Here is a 22,193-nt window from a genome sequence, read left to right on the forward strand (position 1 = left end):
ACAGCCAGTCCAAGAGGGAAAAGACGCACTCTGGGGGGTAACTCAGTTAAAGCCACAACCACCCACCAGAGTAGGGCCAGTTCTCCCGACCCAAGCCCTCCTATGGGGAGTGCAACCTCCAAGCTCAGACCAACAGTTAACCAGACTTGCAAGTAAAAAAACCACAAAACCAGCTAAAGCTTTTTTCCAAAGGCAGCTCTTTTTTCCCAGGCTCCAAAACTGGCCAAGAAGGTGATCTCAATTCAAACCCACATTCCACTGAGGTGTTTGTGAAAGGGGCAGCTCTGGAGACCAGTGGCTGGAATGTCTGGTTTGCAGACAAGAATCTGAGAAAGCCACTTGTGTCTACTTTCCTGGGGAGTTGGGAGAAAGACTCCACAGGTCCGATGTGTCCTGAATATTCACGTACCCGAGCCCCAGCCCCAAGCAAGGGGCTCTCCAGTGTCTTCCTGGCATTGGTTCTATACAGGGAAGGCTTGAAGAACACCAGAGGGAGAAGCCAGGGAGGAACAAAGTTACACCCCAGAGCCCGGGGCTCTTCCAGCTTTCATGTTCTCCTCTGTACAACCCCCAAGGCTTCCCCGTTTCTCAGCATCCTCATCAAAGGCTGACTCATGAGGCTTCTGCACACCCAATACTCCAAGTACCATGGGACCCCAGTAGGACAGTCTCTGTGAAACCCACATAGTTACCACAAGAGTGTCAAAACAAACAGAACACACTCTGGAAATCACATTTCCAGACTACAGAGAATGGATTCCAAGCAGAGTTCACCGCCACAATAGAGCATTAAAGGACACAATTCTCAAATGAGAAAAAATAAACTGAAACAATGCAGAGCGTGCATAGGATTTCGTGTGCAAGGCCATCAACTGCAACATTTTCAGCAACAGAGAAAAATGGAAAGCAACTCAACAGGTTTCAATCTGGGTTCTTATATGGTAAAATACAGCACGCCTGTTAGCAAGAATGCAGTTGAGGAAGTAAGTGCCAGGAGTCAAGTAGAAAAGGCATATGTGTTAAAAAGAAAAAAGGAGAGAGAAAAAAAAAAACCCTGCTTACTTGCATTTCCATTTCTCTGTGGAGAACATCACCTTAGAAAGTCAGTTTAACTACATACATCAGTCTGGGGGCTCCCAGGACAGCAACTGTATCTCCCCCCACTGCCCACTCTCTCCTCATTTTTACCGGGCATGGCCCTGAGACGTGCCCCAGGAGAGCCGAGCAGAGAGAACAGGCCATCGTCCACAGAGGCTCAGTTATACATTCCTTTTATCCTGAGGATTTCTACAAATGTCAGGCAGCACCCTTTTATCTCAATAACGGCTTTCTGCGCCTATGCCGACCACCCTATTCCCCTCACCGCTTACTGTCTTCCACGTAGGACCACAGCAAACCCTGAGAAACACAAAACTTGACTTTTAAGCACCTATCCCACCCCTGAGAAGCATACATCCTGATCTACCCCATTTATCAAACTCCCACCAGGAGAAGCCATCACCCAACCCCATCCAGCCCCTGGCCTCCAAATGCCTGCCCTCACCCAGATCAGCACCTAGAATTTTATTACTTTTAATATCTGAAACCCCAAAATACAATTCCCCAAACACAAGTTTTTGTTTATCTACCCAGCACACATACCTACTGTCACCCAATCTTTAGAGCTATTTACATTCAACCTTTAAATCTGGTAAGTGTTCCAATCCCTTAACCACCTGTCCCTCCAGCCCATCCCTCTGCGCCAGTCACTCACTCTGCCATCCACACCCAGCCCTGGAGGAAACTCTCTGGCCTCCTCTTCCCCTCCCTCTAGGCTGCCAACGGCTGCTGGGCACAGCCACACAGCCACATAGCCGACACCATGATAAAACCCCATCTTCAGCTGTGCTGTCCCACAGCCTTGTTCTTCCTTCGGTTACTATGCCCCACTGTGACAGCACACCTTTATGCCTGTCACACTGCCTTATCACACCTCTGCTAACGCCCTCATCCACGACCCCATCCTAACTCTCGAAAAATGAAAACTGCCCCCAACCCCTTTCTGATCACCTCCAGACAGCTGTTCTAGAGCCATCTTCAACCCACACCCTCTCAAATAATAACAAAAATAATAGTAGCTACGACTCACCAAATGCTTCCTCACACGACAGCCGGTGCCTCGCTCTGTACATCTACTACCTGGTTCAACCTTCACTGCAGCCCCGCACGGCAGTTACAATGCGCCCAGTGAGAAGGGAGTCGACCAAAGTATGGGGCCGAAATCCTGCCATCCACAAGCAGCAAGGCCAAAGTCGGAACCCACATCTGAGCCCAACACCTTGTCAGCGTTACCCTCCTTCCTCAGCGTCCCCGCCTTCGGAGGTCTACTCTACCCAGCCAACAGAAGTACTCCGATTGCCACCAACCTTCTCTTTAAGAAGGGAGGGGATCTTCTCAACTTTCTCCATATGGCAAGTTCCCACCTTATCCTTCCTCCTGCTTCTCTTTTCTGTCAAGATTCTTCACAGAGCAGCCCCCACGTTGCACCATTTCCCCAGAACTGGTCGTCAGGGCTGGCTCCTCCTCTCTGGAAGGAGCTCCCCCCAAGCTGTGTGCTGCCCAGACTGCCCTCCAACCTAACACTGACTCCTCTGGGCTCCTCAGGGTACTGACTGGGGCTCCCAGGGCTTCTCAGAAGCTATGTTTTCTTTATTCTCTCAACCACCTGACTCTCCCTGGTTGCCCTTCCTGGGAGCACTCTGCTTTTGCTTTCAAGTCTTAGTGGTGTCTCAGGGATCCACCTGCCTCTCTCTGCACTCTACATGGTAGCCACTGCATGGCCTGCCACCTCCAGAACCACTGTATGCCACTGCATCTACACAGGCCCACACTCCTGCCTGGAGCACCCCTTCCTTGCTCCACTTCACAGGCCTCTATTCCTCAATGCTCAATCCAAATGCCCTCCCCTCCTCTAAGAAAAAGCAGAGGTTCAAAGACTGGGCTGCAATCAGACAGGGCTCAAATCCCAGCCCTGCCATTATGAAAAGTGTGATGTGGATGCAAATTCCTTCAGCCTGTGAAGCCTCGGTTTTCCCATCCGCAAAACAGAATGCAAGTAAACTCAAGAGTCACTTGGAGGCTTAAAAATAAAAAATATAAATGGATTAAACTCTACAATCAAAAGAAACAAAAGTGGCTGAATGGGTAAAACAAGATCCAACTATATGCTGTTTATAAACACTCACTTTAGATATAAGGACATATATAAGCTGAAAGTGAACATATTCCATGCAAATGGGAACCAAAAGAGAGTAAGACTGTCTATACATCCATCACACAAAACAGACTAAGTCCAAAGAGATTTTAAAGTCACAGGAGACAAAGAAGTTAATTATACAATGATAAAAAGGTCAATCAATAGAAAGATATAGCAACTATAAACATATATGCACTCAACGTCAGATCACCTAAATATATAAAGCGAACATCAGCAGATCTAGAAATAGCTATACAACAGTAATAGTAGACTTCTTACCTCACTTTCAATAACGGATAGAACATCCAGGAAGAAAATCAGTAAGGCAACAGAAGGCTTGAAGAACATTAGAAACCAAGAGGAACTAACAGAAACCCACAGGACATGCCATCCAACAGTAGCGGGATACACGTTCTTCTTATGTGCATACGGAACATTCTCCAGGATCACACAGTAGGTTACAAAACATGTCATAACAAGTTTAAGAAGGCTGAAATCACCTCAGGTACTTTTCCAACCACAATGGAATGAAACTAGGTATCAATAACAGCAAGAAAATGAGAAAATTCACAAACAGATGAAAATGAATGCTTTCTTGAACAAACATGGGGCCAAAGAAGAAATCAAAAGGAAAATTGGAAAATACCTGGAGACAACAAAAATGAAAACACAACATACCAAAACTTATGGGACAAAGCAAAAGGGGTACTAAGAAGGAATTTTATAGTGATAACCACCTACATTCTTTCTACAAAAGAAGAAAAGATCTCAAATAAACAGCCTAACCAGAAAAAGAGCAAACCAAAATCCAAAGTTAGCAGAAGGAAAGAAATGATAGAGTAGATATAAATGAAACAGCAATGTGAAAACCAATAGGAAAAAAAATCAGCAAAAGAGTCATTTTTTGAAAAGATAAATAAATTGACAAACCCTGAGCTAGACTAAGAAAAAAGAGAAGACTCAAATAAAATGAAATGAAAGAGGAGACATTACAACTGACGCCACAGAATTTTTTTTTAATCATAAGGTACTACTATGAACAATTACATGCCAACAAACTGGACAACCTAGAAGAAACAGATAAATTCTACCAAGTCTACATCAAGACTAGAGCTTGAATAGAACAGTGACAAGTAAGGAGACTGAATCAGTAACCAAAAATCTCATAAAAAAGAAAAGCCCAAGACCAGATGGCTTCACCAGATTAATCAATTCACTGGTGAATTCTACCAAACATGTAAAGAATAATTAATACTAATCCTTAAACTTCCAAAAACACTGAAGAGGGAACACTTCCAAATTAATTTTATGAAGCCAGCATCACCCTGATACCAAAGCCAGACCTTAAAGACACTACAAGAAAAGAAAACTATAGGCCAATATCCCTGATGAACATGGATGCAAAAATTATCAACAAATTTTAGCAAACTAAATTCAATGATACATTAAAAGGATCATATGACATAACCAAGTGGGATATATCCCTGGGATGCAAGGATGGTTCTACATATGCAAATCAATAATGTGATACACTACATTAACAGAATGAAAGACAAAAATCACATGATTGTCTAACAGATGCAGAAAGAGCACGTGACAAAATTCAACACCTCTTCCATAATTAAAAATTCTCAACAAATTAAGTGTAGAAGAAACTTACCTCAACGCAAATAAGGACCATACATGAAAAGCCCACAGCTAACATCTTCAATGGTGGAAAACTCAAAGCTTTTCTTCTATGATTTGGAACAAAGCATGGATGACCACTCTTGCCAGTGCTATTCAACATGGTACTGTAAATCCTAGCCAGAGCAATGAAGCAAGAAAAAGAAATGAAAGGAATCCAAATTGGAAAGGAAGAAGTAAAATTATCTGTCTGCAGATGACATAATCTTATATGTAGAAATCCCAAAGATGTCACCCACCCCCCCAAAAACAACTACTGGAATAAATGAATTTTTGAAAGTTGCAGGATAAAAAATCAACTCGCATTTCCGTACACTAACAATAAACAATCTGAATAAGAAATCAAGGAAATAATCCTATTTACAATAGCATCCCAAAAAACCTAAATACTTAGGAATAAACTAAACCAAGAAGGTAAAAGACTTGTATACTAAAAAGTATAAAACACTTATGAAAGATATTTTTAAAAACACAAGTAAATGGAAAGACAGCCCACGTTCATGGACTGAGCGAATTAATATTCTTGAAATGTCCATACTATCCAAAGTGATCTACAAATTCAATGCAATCCTTATCAAAATCCCAATGGTATTTTTTTATAGAATAACAGAAACAGAAAATAATAGATACAGAAAAAACAATTCTAAAATTTATATGGAACCACAAAGGAATCTAGATAGCTAAAGCAATTCTGAGCAAGAACAAAGCTGGAGGCATCAGAGTTCCTGATTTCAAAATATATTACTAAGCTACAATAATCAAAACAGCATGGTACCGGCATAAAAACATGCAAAGCGAGGGAACGGAGTACAGAGCCCACAAATAAATTTGCACATATCTGTTCAACAGACTAACACCACATAGAAAAATCAACTGAAAATGGATTAAAGATAAACTTAGGACCTAAAACCATAAAACTCCTATAAGAAAAAACAGAGGAAAAGCTTTTTAGCACTGCAATGCTTTCTTGGATGGAATACCAAAACAAGGGCAAAAGAAACAACAAAGTTGGGGCGCCTGGGTGGCTCAGTCATTAAGCGTCTGCCTTCGGCTCAGGGTGTGATCCCGGAGTCCTGGGATCAAGCCCCACATCAGGCTCCTCCACTGGAAGCCTACTTCTTCCTCTCCCACTCCCCTGCCTGTGTTCCATCTCTCACTGGCTGTGTCTCTCTCTGTCAAATAAATAAATAAAATCTTAAAAACAACAACAACAACAAAGTGAAAAGGCAAACCACAGAATGAGAGAAAATGTCTGCAATTCAGACCTCTGATTAATATCTAAAATACATAAGAAAAAAAAATACATAGGAAACTCATACAACTCAACAGGAAAAAAAATAAAATAAAATAACTCAGGGGCCCCTGGCTGGCTCAGTGGGTGGAGTATGCGACTCTGGATCTAGGGTTGTGAGTTCAAGCCCCACACTGGGGGTAGTGATTACTTAAAAATTAAATCTTAAAAATAAAATAAAACCCAATTAAAAAATGGGCAAAGGACCTGAATAGATATTTCTCCACAGAAAACCCACAGATGTTCATACATTGATGTGGAAAAGTACTCAGCCTCACTCTTCATCAGAGAAATACAAATCAAAACCACAATGACCTATCACTTCATGCCTGTTAAAGTAGCTATGCTCAAAAAACAAAAGATAACAAATATTGCTGACAGTATGGAGAAAAAGGAATCCTTATACACTGTTGATGGGAATGCAAACTGGTGCAGTCACTATGGAAAATAGTATAGAGGTTCCTCAAGAAATTAAAAACAGAACTACCATTTGATCCTACAGTCCCACTTCTGGGTACATATCCACAGAAACTAAACACACTCCCACATTCATTTCAGCTTTATACACTATAGCCAAGACATGAAAGCAAGCTAAATCTCCAATGAAAGATGAATAGATAAAGAAAATGTAATATTTACATACAATGGAATATTATTCAGCCTTAAAAAAAACACAAAGTAAATGCTGTCATTCGTGACATGGGTGAACAAGGAAAACAGTGTGCTAAGTGAAATAAGCCAGACACAGAAGAACAAATACTGCATCATTTCATTTATATAAGCAATCTAAAATGGTCACACTCACAGAAGCAGAGAGTAGAATGGTGGTTGCCAGGGACTGCAGGGAGGGGCAAACAGGGAGATGTCAGTCAAAGGGTACAAAGTTTCAGTTATGCAAGATGACTAAGTCCCACAGGTCTACTGTGTACCATAATGCCTGGATTATATACTTAAAAATTTGCTAAGATAATTATACTGGGGTTTAAAAAATACATTTTATTTTATTTTTTTAAGATTTTATTTATTTATTTATTGAGAGAGAGAACATGTGAGCAAGCAGGGAGAGGGGCAAAGGGAGATAGAGAATCCCAGGCAGACTCCATGCCGAGATGAAGTCCTGAGCCCGACGCAGGGCTCAATCCCACTACCCTGAGATCACAACCTGAGCCGAAATCAAGAGTCAGACGCTCAGGGCGCCTGGGTGGCTCAGATGGTTAAGCGTCTGCCTTTGGCTCAGGGCTTGATCTCTGGGTCCTAAGATCGAGCCCCATGTCAGGCTCCCCGCTCAGCGGGAAGTGTGCTTCTCCCTCTGCCTCTGCCTCTCCCCCTGCTCGTGCTCTCTCTCAAATGAGTAAAATTAAAAAGAAATCTTTACAAAAATAAACACCTAAATTAAAAAAAAAAAAAAAAAAAAACTCAGATGCTCAACCAACTGAGCTAGCTGGGTGCCCCAATAAATTCTTCTTAAATTTGCTAAGAGAGTAGATCTATGTCAAGTGTTATTATCACAAAAAATTAAAAGTGCAAAAATTTAAAAAAAATAGAGGGCAGAAAGAAACTTTTGGAGGTAACAGATATATTTCTGGTATTACTATGCTGCTGGTTTTCATAGGCATATACTCATCTCCAAAGTTATCAAATTGTACACATTGAATATGTATAGCTTTTTGTATGTAAATCGGATATTCATAAAGTGGTTTTTTGTAAAGAAAATAAGTATATAGTTATATTATCACAGTGCATGCAGAGTAACCACTTAATAAGTAGATATGATTCCTGCCCTCCTACATCTTCCAGACAAAATGTGCCATCCTCTTAGCTCCCCTAACCCACTGTGCATCTGTCTACACCACTGTACACATTATATCAGAATTGCATGTTTGTGCATGTTTGCCTCATCAGACAATGAGCTCTTCTGAGGGAAGGACTGCGGTGCATTGGTGGCCCCTAAACCAAAGCCCTCAGGAGAGCAGCACATACCCGGGAATTGTTCACTTCAGCATTAACTTAAAAACAAACAAACAAGTAATGGATCGGTCTAGTCATGGTGAGACAGAAAATAAAACATTATATCTCAGCCAACAATTACAATTTCACTGTTAAGACTTCTCCAAGACTATTGTCTAAAGCATAAATGACTCCGGGAAGAAGTAAATTGTTTTAAGTCATTCTTATCTTCGTGAGGCAAGTAAAAGATAAAAAATCTGAAATCAAATGCAAAGGATACGCAATCCCTCTGATACGCTTGATTTTTCCTGGATCTGTGAGCTGGACGGGCTTCAGGACCTTCCTCACAGGACAGGAGAAGAGCACTTCCCCTCCTCCTCCAGGAGGCATTCCCCGTCGCACCACCTGCACGGGTGGTGAGAAAGAAGAGGTGAGGATGCCGCAGAGTCAGTGACCCTGATACCCAACCTGGCTGGTTTAGGTCAAGGGGCTCTTCCTTAGAACGCGGTTAACTCTTTCATATCCAATGTGTCAATCCCTTCAAGATCATCAGCACCTCACATTAGCACCGAGAGGGCGCGTGCTGAGCGGGGACCCCAAACAATGTGGCAGAAAGGGCAGCAGACACAGAGCCAGCACGTCCCCAGGCCCAGGCCAGTGGGTCACTTCACCACCAGTGCCTGTTCCCTCATGCTTACAATGAGTGGCTCATTCCATGTCTTAACCATCAGGAACCTGTTTCTCCTCCCTGTACAATTAACTAATCCATCAAAATTCATTTTATTAAATAAAAATGAAATCACTTCCCTTGTTTAAAACATTAACTTAAGAAGCAGAGATGATAAACAGCTTAAGATATCCAGTTAACTTACTGATGTAATAATTCCTTTCAACAGCAAACAGCTGCTTAAATTACTTCTAGGTTTTAAAAACACTAAAAATTCTCAGGGGCATCCAGGTTGGAAGGCCCCAGACACGAATTAGATCTGGATGATCTCGCTTAGACAGGGAGTGTGGCCAGAAGCCTGGCTCAGCTGCTCCCCGGCGGAGCTGCTATGAGGCATAAAGGAGTCCATACATGTGCGTTGTGCACAACGTCACCCCAGACAAAGTACGCGCAACTGCTCGAGTCCCTTCTCGGCGCCAAGTCTGTAATGTTTGGTTCGTGACTCCTGTGGGTCTTCTCAATGGTGACTTCAAATGTGACACACACAGACACACTGCGTCCTACAGATCTTCCAATGAGTTCAACAGAGACACACATGTTCACAGCCAACAGTGCACACATTCTTACCTTTAGCTCGAATGATTCACCATCTATTCCAAACTGCTTCAACAGAGGGAGGGCTGTTGCCTTAAGAACATCAACCTGTAGAATTATTTCAGAAAAAAAAAGTTTAATTAAACTTTGAGGGGCACCTGGTGGCTCAGATGGTAAAGCGTCTGCCTTTGGTCATGATCTGGGGTCCTGGGATCAAGCCCCTTTTCGGGCTCCCTGCTCAGCAGGGAGTCTCCTTCTCTCTCTGCCCCTCCCCCCAGCTCGGATATGCACTCTCTCTCTCTCTCTAATAAATAAATAAAAGCTTTAAAAAAATAAAAAAATAGGGGCACCTGGGTGGCTTAGTTGTTAAGCGTCTGCCTTCGGTCCAGGGCATGATCCCAGGGTCCTGGGATCGAGCCCCAAATCAGGCTCCCTGCTCCACTGGGAGCCTGCTTCTTCCTCTCCCACTCCCCCTGCTTGTGTTCTCACTGGCTGTGTCTCTCTCTGTCAAATAAATGAATAAAATCTTTAAAAAAATAAAAAATAAACCTTAAGAGGTGGAAAGAATAAAGAGCCCATGAAGCAGGATGAGGTCTAGAAACCGGGTAGATGATACAGTCCTGTGAGGAGAAAGCACACTGGCTTACTAATGAGGGCAGGGGTCAGCTCTGCTCCCAAGTTAAGACTGCAATTTTACGGGGCGCCTGGGTGGCGCAGCGGTTAAGCGTGTGCCTTCGGCTCAGGGCGTGATCCTGGCGTTACGGGATCGAGCCCCACATCAGGCTCCTCCACTGTGAGCCTGCTTCTTCCTCTCCCACTCTCCCTGCTTGTGTTCCCTCTCTCGCTGGCTGTCTCTGTCTCTGTCGAATAAATAAATAAAATCTTAAAAAAAAAAAAAAAAAAAAGACTGCAATTTTACAAGCCACTGGCTTCTCTGAGCCCCTCTTCCCTCACTTGATACATCATACGCCTACCCTACAAGTCATCGTGAGGATCACATGCATATGCAAAAAGCATCAAGAAACTGCTGAGCTCATCCAGAAAACAAACTGGGACTTCTGCTCATTCTGGTTTTTTTTTTTTTTTTTTAGTTTCTTTATTTGAGAGAGAGAGCGGGGGGGGGGGGGTTGCTGCACAGGGCAAGAGGGAGAATCCTCAAAGAAGACTCCCTGCTGAGCTCAGAGCGCAACGCGAAGCTCGATTCCAGGACCCTGAGATCACAACCTGAGCCAAAACCAAGAGTCGGACACTTAACCAACTAAACCACCCAGGGCCCCGACTTCTGCTCATTCTTATTGGCATAAATGCTATAGAAGAAAATATCAGCCCTTTTTATTATTCTTTTTCAGACATGGTTGTTTAATGTTTAAAGCTGGTGGCACTCCAAGCGGGAATAGGCTGACATTCAAATCAGGTCAGCTAACAAGTCAGTGAACATTGTCTCAACAGCACCTTGGGAAGGAAAATCACTCCATCACTTGCTCCCTACGCAACAGAGCTTCTCCTCGGCCTGCAGGCGCTGACCCTATCAGCAGGCGGCGAGGGCAGGCAGCGTGAGCAGGGCACGGAGGGAGAAAGTCTGGTCCTGGTCCAGGCTCTGCCTCCAGTTAGCTGTGTGGCCTCAGGTCAGAAAATCCCGAATGTCTGAACTTCCCTGTCTCTCGGGTATGGGGCTCACCTGTCTCTAAGCTGCTACCAACTCAACAAGCAAATAGGCAGCAGAATGATACTCCAATAAGGCTTCATAGCACAGAACAGGCCCCAACTGAATATTCTGATACCACAAAATTAACCAGAGGCAGAAATGACCTATGAAGCCTAGGAACAAGTTCAGAATGGATCAGGTGGGGCAGAAGCACTATGAGGAAAATTCATTGAAGATTAGCTAATTTAATTAAATATGAAAGCTACACACACATTAAAAACATAAAATATGCATTTGGGGTTGCCAGAATGGAGCAGTCAGTCTAGGCTAGAATGAAGGGCAACTGGGGAGAAGGTCCAAGCAGACTCTGGGAAAAGTGGGGGATGCACGGATATAAGCTGCTCTGAGGGCATGACTCCCAGGAACTGGGCACCCACCAGCTCTCCTGGGGGAAAGAAAGGCGAGAAAACAGTGCATCACTTCTGGCTTATCCGACCTATACTGGGAGTCAAAAGGATGAGGTCAAATTGACTTTGAAGGTCAACCAGAAGCCCCAGTGTACCCCAAGGTGTGGGCCTGTCTCCTGACTCACTCTCCACTTGACACGGAGGGCAGGCATCATGGTGCATGGGACTAGGGCTGGAAAGGCAGATGGGGGCTTGAGTTCCTCTCTGCTTCTTACCTGCTGTGACACCCGGACACTCCCCCACACCCCCAGTGCCTTGGGTGCCTCCTGCATAAAATGAGGGGCTGGACTGGACATGCTCCCCTAGCTCCACACACTCTAATTTTAGCAGAGTGGGGATGGTCTGCAAGTTCTGCTTAAGGAAAACGGAGCTGTACTCTGTGATTACAGGCAAAAGTCTGACCCAGGTGGCACCTGAGGGCAAAGGCATTACCCTTCAGTTCAATCAGTCAGCAGACAGAAACTGACCAGATCCAAGCCAAAAAGAAAAAGGGAAGAAATCTGCTCCCAGCTACCTTGTCCGAAACAGTGATAAGAGCATCCATCTCACAGGGTTGGTATAAGAATTAAATAAATAAGGATGCATACATAGGAACACAGGTTCACCCAAAAGAGTGCCCAGCACACAGCAGATGTAACTGTACTTCTTTTAAAAAAGACTGGAATCTTCACTTGCCTTTTGACCAGTGGCTCTGGTACAGAATCACTAAGAATCAGAGCAGACCTCCTGAACTTTTCTTCTCCTCAGAATTTGTTCCCACGTCCTATCCTTTTGTCCCCAGGGGAAAATGTCCCTATTCCTGCACAAGGCTCACCCCATCACTTCCACTGTCGACCCTCATCCCTCCCACTGTTGGAGTTGGCCTTACAAACACCCCCACTCCTTTTATTCACTTGTTCCTTTCTCCACTACAGCATCTCCTCTGCCCACAAGCAGGATCATTCAAAAAACAAAAACCAAACCAAAACAAAAACTCAGCTCTTAAAGAATCATCCTATCCAACCTTCTAGAAGAATCTCCCAGTTTTCCATGGTTCTATTTGCTACTCATTCCTCAACCCATGCCTGTCCTTACAGTCCAATGACACCACTCTCTTGAAGGTCAACACAACTTCTCACTGCTGAATCTCCCCACCCAGCCCTGAGTGAGTTCCTACAAAAATTGGCTCTGTGAGTCACCCCCCGCTTCTTAGAACTCGACTCTGATCTCCATGGTCACTGTCTCCAGCCCCTCTTCTCCCACTCACACCTTAAACATTCATTTCCTCTTCCTCCTCTAGTCTCAGTCTCAGGAACCATGTAGCCCAGAGAGGCCAGAAAGGGAATTTTAATGAATCATGAGGTCAGCTAAGATCTGTGTCCAACAGGAGAGCTCACGATTTATCCAAAGAGGGCCACGCCATGCAGGTCCAGCTGATGGCCACCCAGTGTGGCCACTTCAACCTACTATAATATAAAATCTGGGGTCTCAAACATGAACCACCGATTTGGATACACACACTACCACCACACTGTGCAAGCCGGACGAAAGAACACTTGTAGGATTAATTAAATCACAAAGCTACCAGTGCTCAACCTTGGCACTGGTCAATCTCATTCTTCTAAGGACTTAACTATCAATAGGTAAGATCCTGATGACCCATCTCTGAGGCTCTAGACAATAATTTCTAACTGCCAGCTGGACAACCTAATGTGAATATCCTGCCAATATCCCAGAGAAGAGAATCAAAATTAAACACATCATCCATCATCCTATCATAATTCTCCTCTTCCCTGTGTCGAATGCTATCTGATCTCTATCCTTCCAGTCAAGAATAGAAATCCTGGAATAATTTATAACCAATTCCTCCTATCCCATCTCCAATCAGTTTTCAAGTTAAGAAGTCTCACACTCCACAATGTCCTTCAGACCTGTCCCTTCCTTTCCACTTCCACGCCCATAATGTTCAATCTAGCTGACGCCTCTCCAATTCATCCTCATCTTCCTAATATCTGAGACTGACTCTGACTTCCTTTCCTCTAGAAAACCCTCTCCCGCCCTCAGCACTTTGCTTGTACCTCTGACAGGGATGACCTTGTAGTCTCCCTAGCTGCCTTCATAGCTGTCCAACTCATAAGATCGAGTTCCAGAAGGGAACTTTTTGAATTCGTCCCTGCATGCGCAGAGTGGACATGAACCAGGCAGCCATACATTCAAGAGAAGGCTTGAAATGACGAAGATACAGGCTGAAGAAGTTACTCTCATCCAGGACTAGGTGTATTTATTTTATCCTGGTCTGGAGCCAGGTACTAACCAAGGTCATTTTAGTAGCGCTGCTAGCAAAAGCAGAGAGCTCTGCAACATGTGAAAACTGATTTTTTAAATACTCTGCATGTAGGGAGTGCCTGGGTGGCTCAGTCGATTCAGCATCTGCCTTCAGCTCAGGTCTCATGATCCCAGGATCCTGGGATTGAGCCCTGTGTCGGACTCCCTTCTCAGTGGGGAATCTCTTTCTCCCTCTCCCTCTGCTTGCTGCTCCCCCTGCTTGTGTTCTCTCTGTCAAATAAATAAATAAAATCTTTTAAAAAAATGCTCTGCATTCAAGAATTAAATATTATTTCTGGGGAATTCATCAGTTAAGCTTTGTCACTGGCTAATAATATGCAAAACTTTTTTTAAATAATGCCAGTGGAAACAGCTTTTAAGATTATTAGCAATTATAGGGAGAGAAAAAAAAAAAGTACAAAACTGAGACCTACAGTGCCCAAGTTTCCTGCATGCTTCAGAGCTTTTCCCATTATGCAAGGCTCCTCCTCCTTACACCACTCCAATCTAAAAATATAGAGGCCTCCTCTCACACTTTTAACTGAAAGGTAGTTTCCTAGAACCCTCAGAAAATGCAGGGGGTAAAAAAGCAATCATGTGAAATTAGTCTAAAATTCTAAACAGTTTAAATAAATAAATCTTTAAAAGGGGGGGGCATCTGGGTGGCACAGTCAGCATCCAACACTTCGTTTCAGCTCAGGTCATGATCTCAGGCGGGTGAGACTGGGCCCTGTGTCAGGCTCCGCGCCCATCGGGGAATCTGCTTGGGTTTCTCTCTCTTTCTGCCCCTCCCCTCCCTCTCTCAAATAAATAAATATATATTTAAAATTCTAAACAGTTTATGCAACATTGCTTTACAACTGAGAATTTCAAATCTTGCACTGTACTCAGGACCCTAAGAGAAGAGTTTATGTACATAAATTCCCAAGAACTGAGGAATAAGTCTTTTAGTGCCTAGCGACACATTAACCAGGTTTATACCTTAGCAGACGTCTGAGTGAATACCAACAGTCTCCGCTTTGGGACTCACTGCATCACCTAATTGGTTTTTCCTGGTTAGGAAGCTACACACTTCACATTCTGCCTCAGAAGCCACTCTCTCAGTGGTCCTGGTCCACTATCAGTAAAGATGAAGACAACTGTCCTTGGTATGTATTTCACATCATGGCCCTCAGCTTTACGATACCTTCTGTGGTCAGCAAAGAATCCAAAGGTGGAGATCCTTCCCTCCATACAAGAGAAGTATAAGGCAGTCCTAGACAGAACTGCTCTAATCTCTGTCTCTCTCTCTCTCTCTCACTCACATACTCACACACAACAAAACCCATCCTAGATGAGCACTAAGACAGTTATGATGGCCACAGTGAAAATCCCACATGTATATTAAACTATCCTCCCCACACATGCAGGTAAATTGGGATGCTTAATAAGAAGGTTGCTGGGGCATCTGGTTGGCTCAGTCAGTTAAGCATCTGCCTTCAGCTCAGGTCGTGATCCCAGGGTCCTGGGATCGAGCCCCATGTCGGGCTCCCTGCTCAGCAAGGAGTCTGCTTCTCCCTCCCCCTCTGTTCCTCCCCACTGCTTGTGCTCTCGCTCTCAAATAAATAAAACCTTAAAAGAAAAAAAAAAAAGCAGCAGCTTGCTGGTGCCCACAAACTATCCAAATTCACATTTACCTTCCCTGCCTTTGCCCTTTTTCTAAATCTGCCAACTCTTCTCAGAAGAAGAAAAGTCCTAAAATTTATGGTTAAAACCCAAGTAAGTCAAGATTATGCTACAGCAATGCCAAGGAGATATTATTATTTTCTGTCTAAAATTCTGGTCTGCTGCCTTCCAGTCGCAGCCATCACATGACCTTAAGAAGATTCCGCTCTCAAGCACCTGAGCCAACAGAGCCATATTTCATGTCAACCATGATGAGACTGCACACATCTGTTCTGAAGGTTCTTAGACACGACAATGAAAGGCACCTTGATGAATGTTAACAATCGTCACTGAATTTGATGATTGCAAGTCTTGGTTCATCTGCTTCCTAGAGTGACAAATGTCTAAATCTCACGGTAAATAACAAAACAAAGACACTCAGCAACAAACCTGTGCTTTATCAGGAACTTGTTTCTCTAACGCCGGGTTGCTGCAAGAGACAAAACTACTCACTACTCACCGAAGGGTCAACCTGGTCATTGGTTACTCCTCGTAGAACAATTCTTAACGGGTGCTTCATAAACGGAGCCAGGCAAAGAAGACTCTCCAGGTAGTAGCCAATGCTGCGAAGGACATTACAGTCATGTTCCACAGACCCACCATACAGGAGTCCAGGCTGGTAATACAAGGTCGTTCCTTACACCGGAGGAAGAGCCACATTCAGCAGAAAAAACAAACAAAACAAAACAAAACAAAACACACTAAGTGTCACAAAGGCAGCGAAGGCAATAAACCCCAAGGGGAAAGTCTGACAAGGGCATCCAAGAAGTTCAAAATGCCATTCCTAAGAGCCCACACTTCACTCCAAAAGCTGACTCATTACTGTCAAGCCCCTGTAACAATAATAAACTGTGAGTGTAATTTAATAAACGGTAATAAATTAAACCCCTCCCTAAGCAACTGCATTGCCAAAGTCGTGGCAGGGCACAGAGGAGAGATCCTAACAGACGCCCTGGTCTTCCAAAGCACACTCTGCCTGCAGGTGGGGGGCTTTACAAATAACATGCCGAAATCATCACACCAGCAAGCAGGTCCTTCTGGGCCCTTGAAATGAGATTTCCCATAGGCCGCACTCACCAACAGGATTCCTAGAGAAGGCAAGTACTTGATGGCACTTAATTCTGTTAATAGTAGCTCTTTTAATTTAATAGCAACAAATGGAAAGATCTAAAATTACTGAATAGCTTTAGTGGAAACTCTTATTTTTATTCACTCTTTCACATATTCGTATCACCCAAAAAGTTTCTTACTGGGTGTACATATTAGGGGGAAAAGCAAAGTAAAACATTCTAGATTATCTGGGGGGGGGGGTGCATAAATGGGTGAACAAGGGATTGCTGCTACTCAAAATCTTTTGCCATTGCCTTCTGGCATAATTTACCAATAAATTTAACATTAGAGGAAAGAAAGCTAGGCTTGGTCACTCAAAAGGAAAGCAGCTCTTTGGAGTTTCATAAAATAAAAAAATTTGGAGTTTCATTAAAAAAAAAAAAGACACCATATCATCACTAAAGTCTGCAAATCTATGTCTGCAAATTAACCAAGTGAGAAATTGGTCAGATCATCAGAATCAAGGCTTCTACTCTGGTGGGGCAGGAAGAATGAGGTAGAAGCAGGATCATATAAAATGTCTTACTTTCCAATTTAAGGTGCAGATATGACCAGAAAAGAATTATGAACCCTCTGAATCACCGATAAAAATTGCTAAAAAAATTTATTTTTTAAATTAAAAATTTTTTAAATCTCCAGCAATTTCGAAGTAAGTCAAGGAAGACTCGAGGAATCACAGGTTGCAAAGGGCATCAGAAGTCTCATGCCTGAAATTTATTCTCCAAAGGGTAGGGCCGAATGCAGCTATGGATCAGTGAGTCTCATGTGATGCAGGGCACACTTATTAGGGCAACCTTGTCTTCTTTCTTATGAGTACCAACGAATGAGAAAGTTCACAGTTTCCTTTGTGGACTATATGTGCAAAGGTGAATAGTTTACAGAGCCAGCCAAACAAAGAGCCACGGTTTTCCATACAAGGTCAAGAAAAGAGTTTCTAAGAGCCAACAAACAAAGAGCTAGAACCAACCTAAATGTTTATCAGAGGGAGCAGTTAAATAAATTATCATGCCTCCATACAACAGAATACTCTAGCAGGCCCACTGCAATACTGAGATGGGCCTGCAAAATACCTGGCAGGGAAAGTTCTGAGACATCTGTGATAGTGCAGAAAAGCTGGATGCAGAGCAGTATGAAGAGCATGACCTTGCTGGCGGCTTGAGACACAGATGCGCCCATGCAAGCAAAGGCATGTAACAGAGTCAAGGGCACACACCCCGGGCTGTGACCGCAGCTGCCCCTCACGGAGGGAACGGAAGAAGAAACAGGTGAACGGATCTGCACATCTTTTGCATTTACTTGTGCATACTTATTTTTTTAAGACTTTTTTTTCTTAACTTGAGAGAGAGAGAGAATGTGCATGTGGGGTCAGGGGGAGGGGAAGAGGGAAAGAATGCCAAGCAGACTCTGTGCTGAGCGTGGAGCGCCATTGCGGGGCTCAATCTCACGACCCCAAGATCATGACCTCAGCCGAAACCAAAATCTGGACGCTCAACTGTCTGAGCCACTCAGGTGCCCCATGCATACTTATTTTAAAAGACAACATTAAAAAAATAACATAAAATTCAGCACATGCGACTACCTCACAGAGTTGGCTGTAAAATTTTATTGTGACAAAATAAATAAACGGACTTTGAAAAGTTGTGCATAAATATTAGGTGTAAAGTATTTCTGTTGTTGAAAAAGAGGTGCTTGTTTGTTGATCTGAAATTTCCAGCTCTCTAACTTCTATAAATCAACTGTATGCCCCTTACACACCAGCAGATTTCACATACATCTCTGCACAACTGTACCCCAGACAGGAAATTGGCTCTTTGCACCTGAGTATTTATACGGTCAAAAGGCATGAGAAGTAGAGGACTATTTCAGTAGTACATGTGGGTGCTTTCAGGAACGGGAAGAAAGAGAGCTTACCTGTTTGGTTTATTTCAATCCGAGAGCCATTAGTTATTTTGTCCAACAGCCTTATGAAGCTGGCTTCAAAGTCTGTGGGGAAAAGAGAAAACAGACTGTCTTCATGTCAGGTCACCATTTCCAGAGCACACGTGTCATCCAGGAACTGTGGTGGAAGGTACGTGACTCCCTGCATCACGCCCCGGTTCTTGTCAGGACTGGGGTGGGACCACAGGTTTAGGAAACTGAAGCGGCTGAAAAGCACTGGCTAGCATACATATGCTTGGTGGAACGGTCAGAAACAATTTAGCTTTCATATTCCACAACAAACAGCAACCCTACCAGCAATCTAATGGGGTATTAATTTCAGCGGCCTAACACCCATAAAGACCTGCTCTTCTGACCTCAGGGGTGCACATCAAATAAGGGAGAAAGAGCTGAAGATGGGGAAGCCTTTTAAAGTTGATTTCTTATTCGTTCCAGAATACCTGAGGGGGCAGATGAAATTGTAGGTCACTCCTCAGTCTCAGAAGCAGTAAGAGGTCACTGTCTCCCCAACTCAACTCTGTCCTTCCTCTGCCACCTACTCATCTAGAGCTATCGAACCAGTTCGGTTTTTAATTTCATTACAAAGGTGCTTGAATGTACTGTATTATTACACCTTCTTTTTAATACATGAAAACAGACTGGAAGAAAAAACACCGCATGTTAATGAATGAGTTTCTCTGCAGAGTAAGACTTTATATGAATTTAATTTTGTTTAAATTCTCATGTATAAATTTGCTACAATTCCTTTTAAAAACAGATTGTTATCCACAACATAAATGCTGGTCATTATTTAGAAGGGGGGTGGGTAGAAAGGGAGGAAATGGATTTTAAATGTGAAATATGAGAGGAAGAAGAGAGAAGACTCAGACAGGAGGCTATGTCCTGTGGCCTTCCCCTGAGTGGATCTCACACACACACACACACACACTCACACACAGACACTCACGCTCACTCCCTCCCTCTCTAGCATCAACCTCTGCCCGGTGAACGAGGGCAGGAAGACCAGATCTCTGGCACCGAAGGCACTGTGACCACCTGGAGATTTATGCAGTTTCTACCCCTACAATAAACGAGCAGAATTTTCGAGCTCAGACCACAGCAGTCACCTGAACTGACCCCAGAGGGCAAGCCCATCAACTAAGCAACGCTCATCCACCTGCTCTGTTACTTAACGCTGCCCCACAACTCCTGTCACAGCAGATGCTGCAATCTGTACAAAGAGCACTGGGCTAGAAGTCAGAGAAAATCTAGTAAGTCCCAAAACAAGGAATAGTAGCTAATTCCAGCAGGTGCACATTAATGCTTCCCTTACAGCTAGACAGTCTCTGGCCTAATCCCCAAAGTCCCGCGGCAGGGACTGCCGTTCCCACGTTAGAGAAGGCTGAGGCCCGAGAATGAGACTGGCAAGTGACAGAGCCAGGGTTTGAGGCCAAGCCTGTAGTTCTCCGAGTCCGCACTCCTAACCACACCACAACGCTAGTTTGCCGAACTCCGTGTAATCCCTAAGCATTAACCACCTCCTCTAGAAAACCATGGAACCTTTCAACTGCAGGCAGTGACCTACTGCAGGATCCTGCAGACCATTTAATGGGTCCCCAATCAACATTTATTTTTAATGAAATTAAAACAGAATAAACGAGGTCAGAGTTAACTGTACATAGGGCACTGTTCATGAAACCTCAGTGGGTTTTACAATTATCTCTGCACGTACTTGGTTGTGGCGTTAAGTAGCATCACAAAAGTTTGAAAATAACTCAACTACAAAACTGTTTCCATGGCCTCTTGATAGAATATTGTTTTTAAAAAAATCAGGCATGATCCAGACCACAGTGCCACTTTCCACCTGTATTTCTAGCAAATGCAATGGGCTCTGCACAAAAAAAGGAAAACTCTTGATTTGTTCAGGCTTTTGAGGTGGCTAAAGGGGAGAGAGGAACAGACATTTATGAATAAAGTCCATAATTAAACTCCATAGCTTTTACAGATTAGTTAAGAAAAATAACAAAAAGAAAGCAAAACGTAAGAAATTTTTTTTCTTCTGCAATCCACAGGGGCACTTAAGCATGAACAGTTAGTTAAAAATGCCCAGCAGAGGAACACAGGCGGGAACAGAATGGACACATAAAGAGACCTCCAGGCTGGACCATCCCCTGGTCAGAGCAAATAGGTGATTCAGAAGCAGTACTTCAAAGAACCAAACCAGAGCTAGTTCTAGAATCCTAGCAACAGTGGATATATAGCTCCATCACGTGGTATGAAAAAGATCTCAAGTTCACCTAATAATAGTAAGACTGATGTCCCCAAACTTCATTAAGACAAGATGTGTAGGATTCCTTACCCCTTCACTTCCCACATATCCTCTTTGACTCTTCCTCCTCAAGACTGCTCTTGGGGATACAGAGTTCAGATATCTAAAAACACCAGGGGAAAACATCCAAAACCAGGCACAATTTTACTGCACTGTTCAGCAATACATAATTAGGTCATAAAGCTATAAAGACAATCAACACAAATACTGTACTGGTCAGGAAAGTGGCTACCAGCAGGGGCAGAGGACAGAGTCGTGACTGGAAGAGGCCCCCTATGTGCAACAGTGTTTTATTTCTTGACTTGGATGGGGTCACGCGGGTGTTCCCTTTATAATCTTTTAAGCACTACTTTTATGTTTCATGCATTTTTTTATGTTATTGTATTTAACAAATTTTAGAAGTCTATATTATTAGGACCTTCAATCTCAGAATTCCTTATATACTGCCTCTGATACCTAATGCACTCCCTTCCTCAGCCCCCCAAGAAGTGAGCTCATCACTTCTTTATTTTTTTTTTAAAGATTTTATTTATTGTCAGAGAGCACAAGCAGGGGGAGCAGCAGGCAGAGAGAGAGGGAGAAGCAGACTCCCCAATGAGCAGGGAGCCCAATGTGAGGCTCGATCCCAGGATCCCAGGACCATGACCGGAGCTGAAGGCAGATGTGTAACTGACTGTGCCACCCAGGTGCTCCACCATCACTTCTTTAAAGGGGCCAGTAACTCTGTAACCCAATGCCTGACCCATTCCTCACTAAGAAAGGCAAACTATGTCTCAAATAAGGGCAGTGAGGGAAAGAATACAAGCTAGAGACCTACACTTTTAAACAAGGAGCAAATCTCAATCAATACATTCTCAACTTCAAAGTATCATAACAATTTTAATATCAAGGAACAGTAAGTGTGCTAAAATAAATTTCTAATATTATATACATGTCATATATAATATGTTACATGTATATATATTAAATATATATCAGAACACTTTGCAGCCTTAAAATTAATGAGAATTTTTATGTACTGTTATAAGTCACCTCCATGATATGCTGAGTGAAAAAAAGTAAGATGCTGATGGCCATTTGTGTGAAAAAGGAAAACGTGCATACGTATTTGCTTATTTTTATTTTTTAAAGATTTTATTTATTTATTTATTTATTTATTTATTTATTTATTTATTTATTTAAGAGAGAGAGTGTGAGAGAGACAGCACAAGCAGCAGGAGGGGCAGGGGGAGAAGCAGACTCCCTGCTGAGTGGGGAGCAGGATGTGGGGCTTGATCCAGGGACTCCAGGATCATGA

General features: G+C 43.3%; 1 protein-coding gene across 9 annotated transcripts in view; it reads right to left on the reverse strand.

Moving 5' to 3' along the window:
- The window catches only part of RCL1 (RNA terminal phosphate cyclase like 1), a 90,492-nt gene that overhangs the window by 21,263 nt on the left and 47,036 nt on the right, over nucleotides 1-22,193 (reverse strand). For all 9 annotated transcript variants that reach the window (XM_087858814.1, XM_087858819.1, XM_087858821.1 and 6 more), the window contains 4 exons: nucleotides 18,562-18,633; nucleotides 16,001-16,176; nucleotides 9,454-9,528; nucleotides 8,440-8,564 (listed from right to left, as the gene is read on the reverse strand). In XM_087858814.1, the coding sequence (XP_087714940.1) occupies nucleotides 8,440-8,564; nucleotides 9,454-9,528; nucleotides 16,001-16,176; nucleotides 18,562-18,633 (448 nt within the window). The remainder of the gene's footprint in view (nucleotides 1-8,439; nucleotides 8,565-9,453; nucleotides 9,529-16,000; nucleotides 16,177-18,561; nucleotides 18,634-22,193) is intronic.

This window comes from Ursus americanus, chromosome 34 (genome assembly GCF_024610735.1).
Source record: "Ursus americanus isolate L20-20 chromosome 34, mUrsAme1.1.p, whole genome shotgun sequence".
NCBI classification, from domain to species: domain Eukaryota; kingdom Metazoa; phylum Chordata; class Mammalia; order Carnivora; family Ursidae; genus Ursus; species Ursus americanus.